The 17,782-nt window shown below is 28.5% G+C and overlaps 10 protein-coding genes across 10 annotated transcripts; 2 read left to right on the plus strand and 8 right to left on the minus strand.

Moving 5' to 3' along the window:
• Positions 1-575: 575 nt before the first annotated feature.
• PPL_01885 (uncharacterized protein) lies at positions 576-1,037 on the minus strand (the record flags this gene model as incomplete). Its single annotated transcript, XM_020572886.1, has 1 exon — positions 576-1,037. One exon carries the CDS (start codon positions 1,035-1,037, stop codon positions 576-578), a length of 462 nt encoding a protein of 153 aa, XP_020437003.1.
• A 389-nt stretch (positions 1,038-1,426) lies between these two features.
• Positions 1,427-2,237, minus strand: PPL_01886 (uncharacterized protein; the record flags this gene model as incomplete). The annotated part of the gene is made up of 2 exons (XM_020572887.1): positions 1,427-1,916; positions 2,173-2,237. The coding sequence occupies 2 exons, from the start codon at positions 2,235-2,237 to the stop codon at positions 1,427-1,429; spliced, it is 555 nt and encodes a 184-aa protein (XP_020437004.1).
• Positions 2,238-2,482: 245 nt separating this feature from the next.
• On the minus strand, positions 2,483-2,563 carry PPL_01887 (uncharacterized protein; the record flags this gene model as incomplete). The annotated part of the gene is made up of 1 exon (XM_077398151.1): positions 2,483-2,563. One exon carries the CDS (start codon positions 2,561-2,563, stop codon positions 2,483-2,485), a length of 81 nt encoding a protein of 26 aa, XP_077254281.1.
• A 263-nt stretch (positions 2,564-2,826) lies between these two features.
• Positions 2,827-6,249, minus strand: tgrI1 (IPT/TIG domain-containing protein; the record flags this gene model as incomplete). The annotated part of the gene is made up of 7 exons (XM_020572888.1): positions 2,827-2,912; positions 2,975-3,286; positions 3,352-4,200; positions 4,274-4,421; positions 4,518-4,735; positions 5,610-5,885; positions 6,042-6,249. 7 exons carry the CDS (start codon positions 6,247-6,249, stop codon positions 2,827-2,829), a joined length of 2,097 nt encoding a protein of 698 aa, XP_020437005.1.
• An 80-nt stretch (positions 6,250-6,329) lies between these two features.
• PPL_01889 (uncharacterized protein) lies at positions 6,330-7,065 on the minus strand (the record flags this gene model as incomplete). The annotated part of the gene is made up of 2 exons (XM_020572889.1): positions 6,330-6,334; positions 6,393-7,065. 2 exons carry the CDS (start codon positions 7,063-7,065, stop codon positions 6,330-6,332), a joined length of 678 nt encoding a protein of 225 aa, XP_020437006.1.
• Positions 7,066-7,528: 463 nt separating this feature from the next.
• On the plus strand, positions 7,529-7,791 carry PPL_01890 (uncharacterized protein; the record flags this gene model as incomplete). Its single annotated transcript, XM_020572890.1, has 2 exons — positions 7,529-7,624; positions 7,675-7,791. The coding sequence occupies 2 exons, from the start codon at positions 7,529-7,531 to the stop codon at positions 7,789-7,791; spliced, it is 213 nt and encodes a 70-aa protein (XP_020437007.1).
• Positions 7,792-7,872: 81 nt separating this feature from the next.
• On the minus strand, positions 7,873-8,773 carry PPL_01891 (uncharacterized protein; the record flags this gene model as incomplete). The annotated part of the gene is made up of 2 exons (XM_020572891.1): positions 7,873-7,899; positions 8,069-8,773. 2 exons carry the CDS (start codon positions 8,771-8,773, stop codon positions 7,873-7,875), a joined length of 732 nt encoding a protein of 243 aa, XP_020437008.1.
• A 100-nt stretch (positions 8,774-8,873) lies between these two features.
• PPL_01892 (uncharacterized protein) lies at positions 8,874-9,311 on the minus strand (the record flags this gene model as incomplete). The annotated part of the gene is made up of 1 exon (XM_020572892.1): positions 8,874-9,311. One exon carries the CDS (start codon positions 9,309-9,311, stop codon positions 8,874-8,876), a length of 438 nt encoding a protein of 145 aa, XP_020437009.1.
• Positions 9,312-9,796: 485 nt separating this feature from the next.
• PPL_01893 (uncharacterized protein) lies at positions 9,797-11,194 on the minus strand (the record flags this gene model as incomplete). The annotated part of the gene is made up of 1 exon (XM_020572893.1): positions 9,797-11,194. One exon carries the CDS (start codon positions 11,192-11,194, stop codon positions 9,797-9,799), a length of 1,398 nt encoding a protein of 465 aa, XP_020437010.1.
• Positions 11,195-12,053: 859 nt separating this feature from the next.
• PPL_01894 (metallophosphoesterase family protein) lies at positions 12,054-17,613 on the plus strand (the record flags this gene model as incomplete). The annotated part of the gene is made up of 13 exons (XM_020572894.1): positions 12,054-12,230; positions 12,835-12,859; positions 13,056-13,077; positions 13,315-13,490; positions 13,554-13,835; positions 13,909-14,689; positions 14,834-15,116; positions 16,212-16,278; positions 16,351-16,498; positions 16,569-16,602; positions 16,685-16,942; positions 17,012-17,420; positions 17,498-17,613. The coding sequence occupies 13 exons, from the start codon at positions 12,054-12,056 to the stop codon at positions 17,611-17,613; spliced, it is 2,778 nt and encodes a 925-aa protein (XP_020437011.1).
• Positions 17,614-17,782: the final 169 nt, after the last annotated feature.

A 17,782-nucleotide genomic window follows, 5' to 3' on the forward strand; every position in this document is an offset into this window, starting at 1 on the left:
CTTCATATTTTGCCTTAAATGCTAGATAAAGTTTACAAGATCTATGAAATCAACAGAGCTTATCCATCTTATTGATTACCTTTATTAAATAAATATTTATAAAATATACATCACTTTTAAACAAAAATACATAGAAAAAAATATATTGGCAATTTCTAATAAAAAATTTATTTTTGTTTTCTAAGATCTATTTTTATTTTTTAATTTCCACTCATTTATTTGTTTTCTATTATTGACCAAATTTAAAAGATAAAGGAAAGAATCATCTTAATTTAAGAAGTGAGAGATATGTTTCAAAGTTTGTCAAAAAGAGTATTCAGTTCTTCACCATGATAGTCTCCACCTACTATCATAAATAACATATGAACGATTAACCTCCTCTCTATAGATTTATCCAATTTTCTTTGATTCCAATGCCATCAAGCTCATTCTACAAATCATGATTACTACTTCGCCAAGTTCTTTTGATAGAAATGAAAATTCAAGCTAAATACGATGTGGTAAGTGATACAGGATCTCCAAAACTTTATTAAGTAAAACAAATTTGAAGAATTTTCTGAAAAAACTTATTTTATTTATATTATTCTGCAGGCTTCCGGAGGTGGACCACCATAGTAATCATCAGAGTCATTGTTGTCATAGAAATCAGACTCATTCAAAAAATGTTCATCGTCGTTAGAGTCATTATCATAACCCTCTAAAATGTTGAAATTCCGATAGTATATGAATTTGAGATTTGGATAGGTTTCTTCGACCGTTTGGTTTTCAATGTGATTCTCTGTAGTATCGTAGATCTTCTTGGCATACGTTAAAACCGATCTTTTTGCGTTATCGCCGAGTGGTCGATACTTTGATTTGATATGTGCATATCCACTGGCCTTATTGTTACTTTGCTTGGTATACAGAATTCTAGATTGGCGGGAATAGGTATGGATGATGATCTGTTTGATCGATGGTGATTTCGATGCCACTGGTAAAGTTGTCTCCATATCATCACCGATATTCAGTGTTTCAACGGTCCAATTAGATTCGAGCATTTTACTGACCCAACTGTGAAGGTCAGTGGCATAGAGTGTACGAACCTTGCACTCAGGTGAACATAACAGTTTCGACAACAATGGGTATACATCCCATTTAACATTCGAAACAATGAGCTTGGTGATCCAGTTGAGTTGAGTTGTAATGAATTTAAGGTATTTGTTGTAACAATTGCAATACTTTGATATTGTCGATCATGATTTGATTGAGTACCAGTGATTCTAGATTCGGCATGTATTGGATGATCGATTTACAATGTTGCATGTGGCATGACATATCCATTCTATAAGTAACCGTGAACTTTCTAACACTGTTGAAGATCCTAATTCGACTGGTGTATATGTTTTTGTCTTGTCCGTCAGGATTTTGAAGATCTCCATCGGTATTGTTAGATGACTGATATTCTTGAGAGTGGATTGATGATTTTGTTCTTGAGTTTTTGTGCTGTGGCAGTATAAGAATATATAACTGCAGTTGGATCTCTAGCTGCGATGTATAAATCACTTTCATCGAAAAGATTGACACGAGAGAACAACGATGATATCAGTTTGAATAACTCTTTGGAAACGCGAGAAATAGAGAGCAGCCATCGGTAGTTTGAACGAAGTTGATTTGTATTCAAATTGAATGTGATATCGTCATGCCAGAGATCACGAATGATTCGATAGATGATCAATGTTGGCAATCGATATTCAACAGTTCCACGATGAAACTTCTCGATTGAGTTGTCTGTCACTAACTTTGATTTCAAATCTGTGAGATGTTGCTGATGTTTAATGATCGCATCTATAAGCATATCTTTCTTTAAACCACTATGTTTTAATGAGTATTCTTTCATTATCTCTACCAACTCATTCTTTTCATCTTCGTTAGTACATCTTGATTATATACTTTTTGATCTAATATCTCTTTTGTTGTCATCTTATCTTATTTATCTATTCATTGTTTAATTCATAATAAAAAGTAAAATAAACTTATTCATAATTTGTTTATTAATATTATTTTTTAAAATTTATATTTATGCAATGAACGTTACCAAGGTTTGGTGGTGTAGTGGTGATCATTTTTTATTTATTTTTTTTTTATCTTTTGATTTTTTTTTATGATTAAAACAAACATTTTTTGTGCTCTTACATAGTATAGAGAATAATGTGTAATAAGATAGATGAATATCGATTTGTATGACTGATTGATGACATAAAATTGCACTTTAAGATGGTTGTTTTCTTGTGGAAGTGGGTGATTCAGCACGCAGTTAATATTTACAACAACAACAATAACAGCAGCCTTAGTTGAAACAGTTATGCAAAACTTCCAAAGACAGTCACCAGCGGACTATTTTGTTCAATGTATAGAATAGTAGCACTATCAATGTTCTTAGCAACTCTAGTCGGCTCAGATGTTAGATTATGGGTATTCGATATAGGTGTACACCGCCAATCAGTTAATCTCTGCTTCTAAGTGCAACATCATCACGACCACCACGACCACAAGCACACTGTAGTGGTATAGAGACATCCACCATTATTCAACAGCAAGATTAGATGTCATTTTAATAATAGTGTATGTTTATAAACATACAATCATTATACTTTAGTATCATCCCAAAGTCATCGATAGATATTACATTGAAAAGAAAAAATATATCTTGTTAAAATAATATAGATATTAAAAGTTTCACTTTTCTTAAGATTACTTTCCCTCATAATATAAAACAGGAGAATAAATATTAATAAATTTAAAAATATTAATCATATGGAGCTATGCACCAAGAACAATTTGTTAATTTTATTGGACTGGTTTCAAAAGGGTTGTTGAGGACTTGATTTTCTCAAATGTTAAAAATTGGAGACTTCTCTTCTTTTTCTTTCTTTCTTAATATATAGTATTGTGATGATAGAGATTGTAATCAAAATAAATAGACCAGTGATAATACCAATTGGAAGTACAATCCGAAGAATATTTGTTTCTTGTCCTCCTGTGATCGATGTAATGTTTAATGTTGAACTGATTACAATCTGAGTATTGACAATAATAGTGACATTTAGATTCTCTCCAAATTTCAAAGTGTCTGAACCATTCAATTTTACTTGACAATATATTGTTGTATCGTTTACAATTGTGGTAGTATTACATCCAATAGTATTGAATATAAATACAGATGTGTTATTAACATCATAATTTGATCCAGATATCGTTATTACACCTCCATGTCTTGAAATTGGAGTTACACTTGTTATTGTAGGTTCTATTAATTAAATCAATTACTTTGTTAATATTTTACACTACTTTTGATATTTTTAAATTACATACCATGATATCTGAATGATTTTGAAGTAATAACACCATTAACATTCAATTCCAAATCAATATTCTGACCAGATCCAGGAGATATATTCACAATAATAGTTGATGAATCAATCAACATCGGATTCGATGTATTTTTGATATCAGGTCTGTTTGTGAATTTAATTGATATTGGATTTCCAAATAGAGCACCAAAAATAGTAAGAGTATCGCCTTTGGTTTGTGGTGTAGATATTTCACCTATATCTGCTTTGATTGAAAGTTGAACAGAGTTTGATATTAATTGATTGTTATGATTGCTGATGAAAAAATTAAATAATCCTGATTTGAAATTATTTGGAATTCTAAATTGAACAATCCATTTTCTATTAACTGATGATCTATTAGATACAAGTGGTAATGATTCGATATCGATTTGAGTTGGTACAAATGAATTATTTATCATTGTTGAATTTGAAACTGAGATCCATGTTTTTGAAATTTGAGAAGAATATCCCAAGAGTTCACCTTCAAAATAGATTTTACTTCCATTTTGATAAATATTTGAAATTGAAGGAACATCATAATTGAATAATATAGTTGAATTGTTTGATGTTGCTCCTTCAATTGTAACAAGAATTGGAATATTTGTGAATTGTTGATTGTTTGACATCTTTGAAATTGGTCCAAGTTGACAAATGAATGAGTTACTATAAACTGAGAGATCAACAACATTCAAACATGATTGTGATCCAATTTGAATCGTTTTGATTGTTTTAAAACCAAAAGAATTAACTGAATCGAATAAATCACCTGAAATTGTAACTGGTCCACCAAGATCACTTGAAGTTGTTGTTGTTTTAGTAATTATAGGTTCTAATGAATTTGAAATTAATAATTAATAATTAATATACCAATAATTAAGATTAAAAATGATTTAAAAACTTACCAATTGGCATATTCGAAGTTGTAGATCTAGAAACATTACTATGTGGATCATTGATAGTCAAAGTTAATAGTTTCAAACCTGCATATTTGAATTCATTTGACAATGAAGAAATATCTAATACTACACCAGTATGATTTGTAAATAAACCCTTTAATTAGTTTGGGAGTGTATTAGCTAACAATTGTTTTGTACTTACTTTTGTCTACACACAAAATGTTTTCTCCCTTTTTTTTATAAGATTTACAGAGTCTCGATAAGTAAATCCTATTTTGTCAACAGCATCCGATATGGTTTTGCATTCACTAGATTTGTAGATAGGAACTCCGATTGCAGCCATTTCATTAATGAACTCTTTCAACTTTTCCTGCTCTTTGTCCATGTCTTGTTCTTCTTTGTGAGATTGTTGTCTATACTCTTTATTTTTATTTAAAAATTCAAATAAATATTCTTTATAAAAAACTCCTATTACAATATGAGTTAAAATAATCACCAACAAAAATAAAAACTTACTATGTTCTCACTCCGCACTTACCAAAAAAATTCTATAAATAAAAGTCTCCCAATTTTAACATTTTTTCACTATTTGAATCCTGTTTATTAATTTGTAAAACAAAATCAAATAATTTAGGATGGTTCATTTAATACAAAAAAATGTTAGTGAAAACTAATTATTGTGAAATTTAAAAATAAATTCTAAATTTTTATTTTTGTTTTCTATCGTTTAAAATATTATTTAAATGTTTAAAGAGTGTAAATTATTCATTAAAATTTCTTCCAAAAATGAAAACAAATATTTATTTCTTAACTATCCTATATATTTTTATATGTATCAATTATATTTTATGTCATATATATTACACCAAAACAGAAGCCATAATTACTGATCCTCCCAATTTAGATTACTATCAGGTTGAAAATGTGTATATTGGCAATTTAATATTAAATCGAAATGATTATCAAGCACTGAATAAATCTGCATTACAAGACCTCCCAAAATTAGATTAATTTGTGTACACAGGTTATTTATAGTAAGAAAGAAACTCTACCTGCAAATTTGACTTTAATACGAGTAATTTGAGTTTTTTTTAATATTTTCTATTGTATTTGATTCTCTTGCAGTGCTACAAAGAAACAATAACTAAAATTAAGTACAGTAGTGCTTTGAAAATTCCGTAAATTTATTTAATTTACTTATTTTTTACTTTATTCTAGATGGTCCGGACCGTCACAGAAGTAATCATCATCAGAGTCATAATTATCATAGTCGTTAGAGTCATCACAGTCAACATAAATTATATTATTCCATCTTCATTGTCACAGTCACAGTCAGAATCACTATCATTAAAATAGCTGGAATCATGACAGTATAGAAACTTGAGATTTGGATAGGTCTCTTCGATCGTTTGGTTTTCAATGTGATTCTCTGAAGCATCGTAGATCTTCTTGGCATACGTTTTGATTGTGCCAAGCGTACTAGTGAATGGTCGATGTTTCGATTTGATGTGTGCATAGCCAGTGGCTCTATTGCTATTGGTCTTTGAATATGCGCAATGATCGTTGACATTATAGTTGTGAAAGATGATGCGTTTGATCGATGGTGATTTCGATGCCACTTTGAAGGTGACCGGCAGATCATCATAGATATCCAGTGTTTCGATGGTCCGATTGGTTTCGAGCATCGGTATGATCCAGTTGTTAGTGTCATGACAGGTATAGAGTTTATGAACCTGGCATGCAGGCGAGCATAACAGCTGTGACAACGACTTGCCTAATCCCCATAATACATTAGGAACGATGAGCTTGGTGATACTGCCAAGTTGACTTCTAATGAAATCGATTTCTTTTGGTCCTACTGAATTGACATTGAGAGTGGTTAGTTGGGTGTTCTCATCGAGGATATTAGGGTTTCTGGTGAGTAATATCGGAAGTTTCAACTTGCGAATCGAACTACTGAAAATACGTGATGCAGTTGGCATTTTGTTCAGTTCTACCGTGGAGATATCCAGTGATGTCAATCGTGGTATTTGTTGCAGCATTTGATATATTCTAATGGTGTCTAACCTAATCTTAAAGAATGTCAGTGAGTCGAGATTCGGCATGTATTGTATGATCGATTTACAATGTTGAATTTGGAACGGCATATCTCTAGCATATGATAGCTTTAGCTTTGTAACACTGTTGAAGATCAGTTCTAATTCAATGGGTGTGCATGTTGTTGTCGTCTTGTCTGTTAGTTGTCTGAAGATATCCATTGACAGTGTTAGATAATTGATATTCTTGAGTACTGAGAGTGGATTGATAACACTGTTCTTCAGTTGTTGTGCTAAAGTTTTATAAGGAGAGGCAGATAGTTGTATGTGAATAGTTGTTTTGGTTGAGAAAAGATTGAATCGAGTGAACAACGATGATATAAGTTTGAATAACTCTTTCGAAACCAAACCAATAGAGAGCAGCCATCGGTAGTTTGAACAAAGTTGATTTGTATTCAAAATCAAATCGATATTATGATGCCAGAGATCACGAATGATTCGATAGATGATCAATGTTGGCAATCGATATTCAACAGTTCCACGATGATACTTTTCGATTGAGTTGTCTGTAACCAACTTTGATTTCAAATCAATAAGATGTTCTTGATGTTTAATGATCGCATCGATAAGCATATCTTTCTTTAAACCACTATGTTTTAATGAGTATTCTTTCATTATCTCTACCAAGTCATCTCTCTTCATATTATTAAGTTCATCTTGATTATATATTTTCTGTTTATCTAATATCTCTTTTGTTGTCATCTTATCTTATTTATTGTTATAATTCACGTATTAAAATATAACAATCATCATTAATTTGATTTTAACATATCATTTATATTGTTTGTCAAATTAATGAATGAAAATAAAATTATTGAAATAATGAAGTTCCATTATCATTAAATGCTTTTTTTTCAAAATTTTTTAAAAACATTGAAATGTTTTCTTGTTTGTCGACATTTTTCGATTCTTTTGCTTGAACAGAAAATTAATTAACAAAAGTTAGATTACACAAAAAAAAAATTAACTTAACAATTTAGGTTTTAAAAACAAATTATCTTTGTTGTTCATCATGTAAACTTTGCTTCCATTGGTATAAATATTATGATCTAATAACTTTTTTGTTGTCATCTTTTCTTTTAAAAGATAAAAAAATATAAACTATTTTGTATGTGGGTATTACTATGATAAGTTTTTTTTTTACCAATTTATAAATATTATACAAATGATCTTACAAGTTGTAGCATTGTTCAGACATGAATCCGCCAATCTAAAGAAACTATTTAAAGAGAGGCAACATGTTAAAAGTCAATTAAAGCTAGTGTGAAAAACAAGTGGTTCGATATGTCAATTGTTTTTTTTTTTTTTTAGTCGCCACAAACTATTTATAAATCTGTCATTTATCTTGATAGTAAATTTGAAAATCTGCCAATGGTGGATTTAATAAAGAAAAATACATTAAAGATAAAGAAGAGGGTAACAAAATAAAAAAAGTAAGAATAATAATCGAGTATGTATTCGCTACAATGAAGAAGTAGGTGTTCGGTCAAGTCCACATTTGTTATGTGATCATTTAAAATCTTTCTTAAGTATGGTCTTTACAAAATTAAATAATCTTTGTTTATTTTTATAACTATATTACGGCAAAAATATATTATTTATGAGGGTTATTATAATCAATTGAATTCAATTCCATCAAGAACGAAAAAGGGTTATACACAGAGTTGTATAGCTTGGTTAAATCTTCATTATTGTTGGTATATACCAGCTTAGTATAATATAAAAACTTTAGATTTGGATGAGTTGCTTCGATTACTAGATTGTCATCGGTATTGTCTGAGACATCGTACATTTTTTTGGCATAGGTTGCTATTCTACCCATACTAACATCAATGTACTGATATTTCGACTTGATGAGAATATAGCCAGTTGGACTCTCTGTCTTTGTGTAATTCATTGATTGATATCCATAGCTGTGGAAGATGATTCGTTTGACTCCCGGTGAAATCATAGCTACCTTGTATGTTGCCTCCAAATCCTCACCGATGTCTAGTGTTTCTATCGTTCTATTGGTGATGAGCATTTTCTTGACCCAATCACTACAGTTATTTGAATAGAATGTATTTATTTTACATTCAGGTGAACACAACAGTTTGGTCAGTTGTTCTTTAACATCCATCGATTGTATATCTCTTACTATAAACTTGGTGATATTCTTGAGTTGGTCACTGATTACTTTCATTTGTTCCAACATGAGTTCTGATATGCCAAATGTACTAATCTCACTGCCAATAGAAAGGATATCGCTGTTATTACTTATGAATTGCGGCAATTTCAATCTCCGAATGGTACTCGGTATGATATGTGTTAACTCTTTGATTCTGTTGATTCGGACACTTGTTATGTCGAGTGATGTCAATCGTGGTAGTTGTCCAAGCATTTCAAATACTTTGCGATTATCGGCGGTCATTCGATTGAGTACCAATGATTCTAGATTCGGCATGTATTGAATAAGCACTTTACAATGTTGAATTTGAAATGGCCTGCTATCAAGGTATACGCTTGACAACTTAAACTTCCTTACGTTGTTGAAGATAAGATTTAATTGCAATGGTGTAATTAGATATCAGTTTGAATATCTCTTTGGAAACCAGAGCAATAGAGAGCAGCCATCGGTAGTTTGATTTAAGATCATCTGTATTCAAAATGTAGGTGATATCATCACGCCAGAGCGAACGAATGATTCGATAGATGATCAATGTTGGTAATCGATATTCAACAGTTCCACGATGATACTTTTCGATTGAGTTGTTCGTTATTAACCTTGATTTTAAATAATCGAGATTTTCCTGATGTTTAATGATCGACAAGATTAGCATTTCTTTATGTAAACCATTATGTTTTAATGAGTATTCTTTCATTATCTCTATCAACTCTGGTCTTTTCATTTGTTCAAGATTATCTTTTTTATATTCTTTATGATAGAATTTCTCTTCTTTTGTTGTCATGTTTTCTTATTTAACTATGTATGTATATAAAGAGTAAAATTTAACTAAATCTTTATAAAGATGTTTTTTGTGCACAAAAAATTGACTATGAATATATTCTGAAGTTCGATAAAGAAAATCAAATGAAAACAAACCAAAAAAAAATATAATAAAACTAACTATAAATAAAATAGTTCTTTAACTATTATCTTTTTTTGGTTTTTATTTATTGAAAAGATTTTTTTTGTAATAAAAATGGTATTTTCAGCTTGCGAATCGATTTACTAAAAATATGTGGGGTATCCTGCAATCTGTTTAAACGTGTCAGTGTCAGTGATTTTATATTAGGCATCTATTTCATGATCGATTTATATGGTTGTACATATATATATTAATTACAAAAAAATTATGATTATCAAATACTTTTATTTTATTAAAGATAGTAAGAGTAAAATGAGTTTAGAGGTGCTTTTTCTTTTAAAGTCAATTCTACATCCCTTGAAACATTATACCTCCTTTGGAACAAAATATAAAAATTTGATATTTGGATATGTTGCTTCTATTGTTTTATTGTCATTGGCGTTCTGAGAAGCATGGTAGATCTTCTTGGCATAGCATTTCTGTTGGTGTACATTTCTATTTTTAGATTTGTAGTGTACATATCCAGTTGCTTGTCCGATCTTTTGTTGATAGCTATCATTTGGGAAGAAGATGCTTTTCAAGAAAATAAATAGTTTGATCGATGTTGATTTCAATGATGCTTTGAAGGTGGTCTCAAGATCATCTGTGATATCGAGTGTCGTTATTGTTTGGTTCTGACCAAGCACCTCATCTATCCATTTACCATTATGTACATAGAGAGTATTAACTTTACAATCTGGTGAACATAACAGTACTTTCAAGATCTTCTCAGCCTCCGAGCTGATCTCGTTGAAAAATATGAGTTTGGTGATTTGCTTGAACTGACTATTGATCATTTGACAATCTAATCCTGATAATCCTAATGTTGTAATTCGATGGGTGTCTGAAAGTTTGAAATTATGAACAATTGGAAGTTTCAACTTTTGAATGGAACTAGAAATCATTTCAATAGAGAAATCAAGTTTGAAGAATATAGTGAATGACAAGTCGAGTGATGTCAGTTTGGGTATCTCTTTCAGCAACTCAAATAAATTCTTGTTGCTGTCAATGCCAATCGGTATTGTAGGAAGGGTCAGTGATTCTAGATTTGGCATATGTTGAATAATCGATTTACAATGATCATCTTGAAACATTACGTAGTTTTTCAACCGTAATGTTCTTACTCTGTTGAAAATAAGACCAATTTCAACCGATTTATATGTTGTTCTGTTGATGATTTCTACGAAAATGCTCATCGATAATGTCAGATGACTGATATTCTTGAGAATCGAGAACCTACTGGCGACACTGTTCATGAGATGTTGCGAAGGATTGTTAGATTGGAAATCTGCAGTATTTACATGTGCAAAGCGAGTGAACAACAATGATATCAGTTTGAAGAACTCTTTTGAAACCAGAGCAATAGAGAGCAGCCATCGGTAGTTTGAGCGAAGACAGTGTTTGCCTAAAGAAAAGTAGATATCATCATGCCAGAGATCACGAATGATTCGATTGATGATCAATGTTGGCAATCGATATTCAACAGTTCCACGATGATATTGCTCCATAGAGTTGTCTATCACTAACTTTGACTTCAAATCGATGATTTGATCTTGATATTTCTCTATTAGTTCGATCAATTTCGGTTTCGTTTTACGTATCTGTAATCCATGATATTTAATAGAGTATTTAACCATTAAATTCTCCAATTCCTTTCTATTCATATTCTCAAGTTCATCTCTACTAAATAATTGTTGTTGATCTAATATCTCTTTTGTTGTCATCCTTTTATTTGTAATTGAATTGAATTGTATTTTTTGTAAAAAAGATTTGTTGTTTATCACACAAAAATGATATTTTAAAAAAATCAAAAAAAAATAAATCATTTCTTCAAATAAACAATCTGAAAATCTATTCAAAGAATTATTTAATTAAATATTTATTAGTTTTATTACAAATTGTAGAGCAACAGCTTTTAGTAAAAAGAGAATAACAAATAAATATTTTATGTGTAAATTCGTTTAATTTCATTTTATTTGGAATGTCGCAGCTGTTATGCTCGCTTGCATGCAAAGTTCGTAAACTCTATACCACTGGCAGTAAAGACTAGGTGGTAACGCTGCTTGAAACCAATCGGACTACCATCGAAACTCTGGATTTAGGTGAAGATTGTTATTTTACAATGGTAATAATATACAAATATATATATATATATTTATAATACTTAAAACTTTGATATAAAATTAGGAATTACTTTTAGGTATAGTTTTGGTACGAGAAATAAGGTTTTAATAAATGTAATAAAGTTTAGAGATATAATTTACGGTATAAGATTTAAAGAAAATAATTTTTTTGATTTACAATTAGAAGATAAGAATAATAATATTTGATAGTGTTTAATAAATGTTGGATAATAATTTTTCCAAAGTGGTATTTATTCTATTAGATTTCTTCGACCAGGCAGTTGCTTAATCTATTGTTGATTAACAAATTTGGTATTCATTGTAGATCTTAATTTTGGTAGATTGATATTTTTTTTGATTCACTGAATGTTGATATTATTCGAATATTTAATTATTCTTTAACAGTCGGAGTATTAACTTTAGTTATTTTTAATCGAGTCAATAAACTGTTTGAATTATGATGGTTGAATTCTTAATAATTTCATCTTTCAACACCTATCCCTACTATAATGGCGGCAACGATCATTACGAATATTCAAAGACCAATAGAAATACAGCTAGAGGGTATGCACATATCAAATCGAAAAAAACCGACCTATCATTAACCCGTTCAGAACAATCAGAACGTAAGCCAAGAGTATCTACGGCTTTTACTAATATTTAGTTATTGTTTCTTTGTAGTACTGCAAGAAGAATAGAAAGACTATATTTACACACAAAAAAAACATATCTCCACAAAAACAACAAAAATAGTACAGATGTTTTTTCAGGTATCTGACTTTGACAATTTTTTGGAGAAGAACCTATTTTTGTTTTTTATCATAATCAATTTATAAAACTTGATTAATTTTTAAGAAAAACAATTTACTTTTTTCTTTGTAGCACTGCAAGAGAATCAAATACAATAGAAAATATTCAAAAAAACTCAAATTACTCGTTTTTAAAGTCAAATTTGCAGGTAGAGTTTCTTTCTTACTATAAATAACCTTTGATATACAAATTAATTTAATTTGTGAGGTTGTTGTCTACACTGTATTTTTAATTGTGGTTTTTTTTTTTGCACAGCTTTTTTTTTGTATTCACCGATTGATTATTGATTCTCAAAATACACAAAAGCTATGCAAAATTTTTTATTAATTTTTTTTTGGGGGGAGGCATAAAATGAAATTACACAAATTGTTTATAAAACTATTTGAATCTTGTTTATTATTAATTTGTAAAACAAAATCAAATATTTTAAGGATGGTTCATTCTACACCAAAAAAGGTAAATCAAAACTAATTATTCTATGGTTTAAAATATTTATATGTTCAAAGGGTAAATTATTCTTTAAAATTTCATCCAAAAATGAAAACAAATATTTATTTCTTAACTATTCTATATATTTTTATATGTATCAATTATATTTCATGTCAAATATATTACACCAAAACAGAAGCCATAATTACTGATCCCAATTTAGATTACTCTCAGGTTGAAAATGTGTATATTAGCAATTTAATATTATATCGAAATGAATATGGAGCAATCAATAAATCTGCATTACGAATTCCATTAACACCTGAAAATCTAAAAAGATCTTATTCCACTCTGGCTATCCATTTTTCAAATTTTCTTTATAATTCTCAATATTTTACTTGGTTTCCTTATGTTTTATCATCTATTGGTAGTGTCCCAACTGAAGGAGGAGATATTACAATAAATGGATATTTTATTAATAGAACAAAGTCTTTTATCATATTGGGTGATCAAGCATTACCTCCTATCAATGCAACAATAGATTCAGCTATTTTGAAAGCACCAGAATTTAATCATTTAAAACCAATTTATAATATAAAGACTCATTTTCAACCTTGTGGTGTTTTTCCTTGTCCCAATTTCAATTGGAGTGTGAAAGGTAAAGTATTGATAATAAATAGAAAACTATTAATATTGAAATATTAATTTATTATTTTATTAGATCCTATTATTTACTCTGCAACTTTGACAAGTAATATTAATCGATTAATCATTAATGGTAGTAGTTTCTGTACAAATAAAAATTGGATCACATGTAATATTTATGGATATAATACACCTTCTTCTCCTCCAATTATTGAATTTACAAATCATACTGGTTTAGTATTAGATATTTCTTCATTGTCAAATGAATTCAAATATGCAGGTTTGAAACTATTAACTTTGACTATCAATGATCCACATAGTAATGTTTCTAGATCTACAACTTCGAATATGCCAATTGGTAAGTTTTTAAATCATTTTTAATCTTAATTATTGGTATATTAATTATTAATTATTAATTTCAAATTCATTAGAACCTATAATTACTAAAACAACAACAACTTCAAGTGATCTTGGTGGACCAGTTACAATTTCAGGTGATTTATTCGATTCAGTTAATTCTTTTGGTTTTAAAACAATCAAAACGATTCAAATTGGATCACAATCATGTTTGAATGTTGTTGATCTCTCAGTTTATAGTAACTCATTCATTTGTCAACTTGGACCAATTTCAAAGATGTCAAACAATCAACAATTCACAAATATTCCAATTCTTGTTACAATTGAAGGAGCAACATCAAACAATTCAACTATATTATTCAATTATGATGTTCCTTCAATTTCAAATATTTATCAAAATGGAAGTAAAATCTATTTTGAAGGTGAACTCTTGGGATATTCTTCTCAAATTTCAAAAACATGGATCTCAGTTTCAAATTCAACAATGATAAATAATTCATTTGTACCAACTCAAATCGATATCGAATCATTACCACTTGTATCTAATAGATCATCAGTTAATAGAAAATGGATTGTTCAATTTAGAATTCCAAATAATTTCAAATCAGGATTATTTAATTTTTTCATCAGCAATCATAACAATCAATTAATATCAAACTCTGTTCAACTTTCAATCAAAGCAGATATAGGTGAAATATCTACACCACAAACCAAAGGTGATACTCTTACTATTTTTGATGCTCTATTTGGAAATCCAATATCAATTAAATTCACAAACAGACCTGATATCAAAAATACATCGAATCCGATGTTGATTGATTCATCAACTATTATTGTGAATATCTCCTGGATCTGGTCAGAATATTTATTTGGAATTGAATGTTAATGGTGTTATTACTTCAAAATCATTCAGATATCATGGTATGTAATTTAAAAATATCAAAAGTAGTGTAAAATAACAAAGTAATTGATTTAATTAATAGAACCTACAATAACAAGTGTAACTCCAATTTCAAGACATGGAGGTGTAATAACGATTTCTGGATCAAATTATGATGTTAATAACACATCAGTATTTATATTCAATACTATTGGATGTAATACTACCACAATTGTAAACGATACAACAATATATTGTCAAGTAAAATTGAATGGTTCAGACACTTTGAAATTTGGAGAGAATCTAAATGTCACTATTATTGTCAATACTCAGATTGTAATCAGTTCAACACTAAACATTACATCGATCACAGGAGGACAAGAAACAAATATTCTTCGGATTGTACTTCCAATTGGTATTATCACTGGTCTATTTATTTTGATTACAATCTCTATCATCACAATACTATATATTAAGAAAGAAAGAAAAAGAAAAGAAGTCTCCAATTTTTAACATTTGAGAAAATCAAGTCCTCAACAACCCTTTTGAAACCAGTCCAACGTCAAGACCACCACATTTAACATACCAAAAATATCATGGTTTTTTATTATAAAATGTGATTTTTTAATATCTACCAATAAAGTTTATTTCTATCTTTTTTTTAAGATATTATTATTTTAACTCTTTTCTCTTAGATTTTAGAATTTCCTCGTTTGATTCATACTATACTTTCTTCTAGGAACAATGAGGATGATATTCAATAGCAACTATTTAAATAGATCAGATTCTAGACTTTTTAATTAATCATTAATTAAATTAAAAAGTGATTCATTTTTGTTATTTTGGTTCATAATTTAACAATCAAAATAATCCTGTCAATCGATTGAAAGGTCAACACAACAAATTGTAATCAAGTATTGACTATTAATTGGTAATTCCCAATAACTTTAAAATTTTATTAAGTATAGTCTTTAAAATAAATTGAACCAACAATCATCTAATTGAAAACAAATTATTTTTATTCTCTATTTCTCCTCTTATATTTCTCAAAAAAAATTTAAAAATTACACACACCTATATTGATGATTAATAAAAAAAATTATACATGTGTGGGAGTGTGTTCAAATAAAAAGTGGGTGAACAGATAATTTTGAATTATTTGTTTAATTTAAAAAAAAATATTATTATTATTATTCAATAAAAAAGATATAAAGATATATTATTAAAATGATATTTAATTTTATTTAAAACTATAGACTTTTTCCTAATTAAATTTATTCTTATTTATTTTAATTAATATTTTAATGGACCATGAAGAGTAATAGTAAAAGTCGATTTTCATATATATCTATATTATTATTTATTAATTTTATTAATATTATTCAATCAAATCATCTAAAATTTAATACCGATGGTAAACTTAAAATAGTAAATATTTGATTGATTGGTTTTTTGGTGTTTTGATTAAATTTTGACATTGATATTTCTTTTTAATAGATACAGTTTACAGATCTTCATTATGGAGAAAACATAAAATATGATAAATTAAACTATGAAGCTCAAAGTATGTTATTTTATTATTTCTTGAGAATTTATCTTCATTGATAGTAAAATATTAAACTTTTATAAATCATAGATAAATTATTAGATTATGAAAAACCAGATTTTGTTATGTTATCAGGAGATATGATAAGTGGATACAATAAAAACTTTTATAGAGATCAATCAAAATATCACACAATTTGGGATATCTTAACGAAACCAATGAGAGATAGAAATATTCCGTATGTATAATCATTATATTCATTTTTAAGTTTGTATTAATAAAATAATATAACAATTATATTTAAATAGATGGGCAATTACATTTGGAAATCATGATGCAGAAGTAAGAATAAGTTATAAAATAGTATATTAATATAATAAGAATAAATAATTAACAAAAATTGGAATACAATTAAAAATGGTAGGGACCTTACTCAAGTTCTCAAATTGTAGATTTAGATATGTCTTTTAATGGAAGTCTGACGAGACATGGACAAATTAAAAATGGTGGAGAAACGAATTATGTTATACCAATATATTCATCTAATTCCTCTGTAGACATAGCTTCATTAATTTATATTTTCGATAGTGATAACTTTGGATGTGGAGATTCAGGTGATTGGGGTTGTATATACAAGCATCAAGTTGATTGGTATGAAGAAACAAGTGATCACTACAATAAGGTATGAGGTTAAACTTAACTAAATATTTTATAAATTCAATACTTTATTAATATTTTAATATAAACAAAGACACCATCTATAGCATATGTACATATACCACCAGTTGAAGTTATAGATCTATGGAATAATTTTGAAGTTTACGGAGATTTTGGGGATTCTGCCTCTTGCTGCTATCATACAAAGGAATCAAAGTTTATTGAAAAGATGATTAAAAGAGGTGATATCAGAGCATTGTATTTCGGACACGATCATAGAAATGATTATCACGGTGATTACTATGGTATCGATCTTGGTTATGGTAGAAAAACAGGTTATGGTTCCTACGATCCAAAGTATGCACAAGGTGCTAGAGTATTGGAGATTCAACAAGATCCTTTCAAATTTGTAACATGGATTAGAGATGTCCATGGAACAATCGATATTCAAACTTTACATACACCAAGTGTAAAATTACCAAGACATTGTTGTATAATAGGAGGTAAATAATATCATTATTATTGATTTTATTTTTAAAACATAAAACGAATAATCCTAACTTTATTTTAATTTTTCAAGAATCTTCTTTTAAATCAGATTGGATCAGTTATTTATTAGTTTTATCAGGAGTAATGATTGGAGTTTTCATCTTTCAATTAGCTAAAGTTTCAAAAATTAAAAATATAGATAAATAAAAAATACAATTAAAATTCTATTTATTATTTAAGAAGTGATCTATATTAAATGATATTTTAGTGTATATTTGTTTCATTATGTGGTTATTAATTTCATTACTTGCTTGATTCTATCTAAAAACCTTTTTTTATTGAATATTATACATGACTAAATACTTTCTAAACAATT

This window comes from Heterostelium album, assembly GCF_000004825.1.
Source record: "Heterostelium album PN500 unplaced genomic scaffold PPL_scaffold2, whole genome shotgun sequence".
Taxonomy (NCBI): domain Eukaryota; phylum Evosea; class Eumycetozoa; order Acytosteliales; family Acytosteliaceae; genus Heterostelium; species Heterostelium album.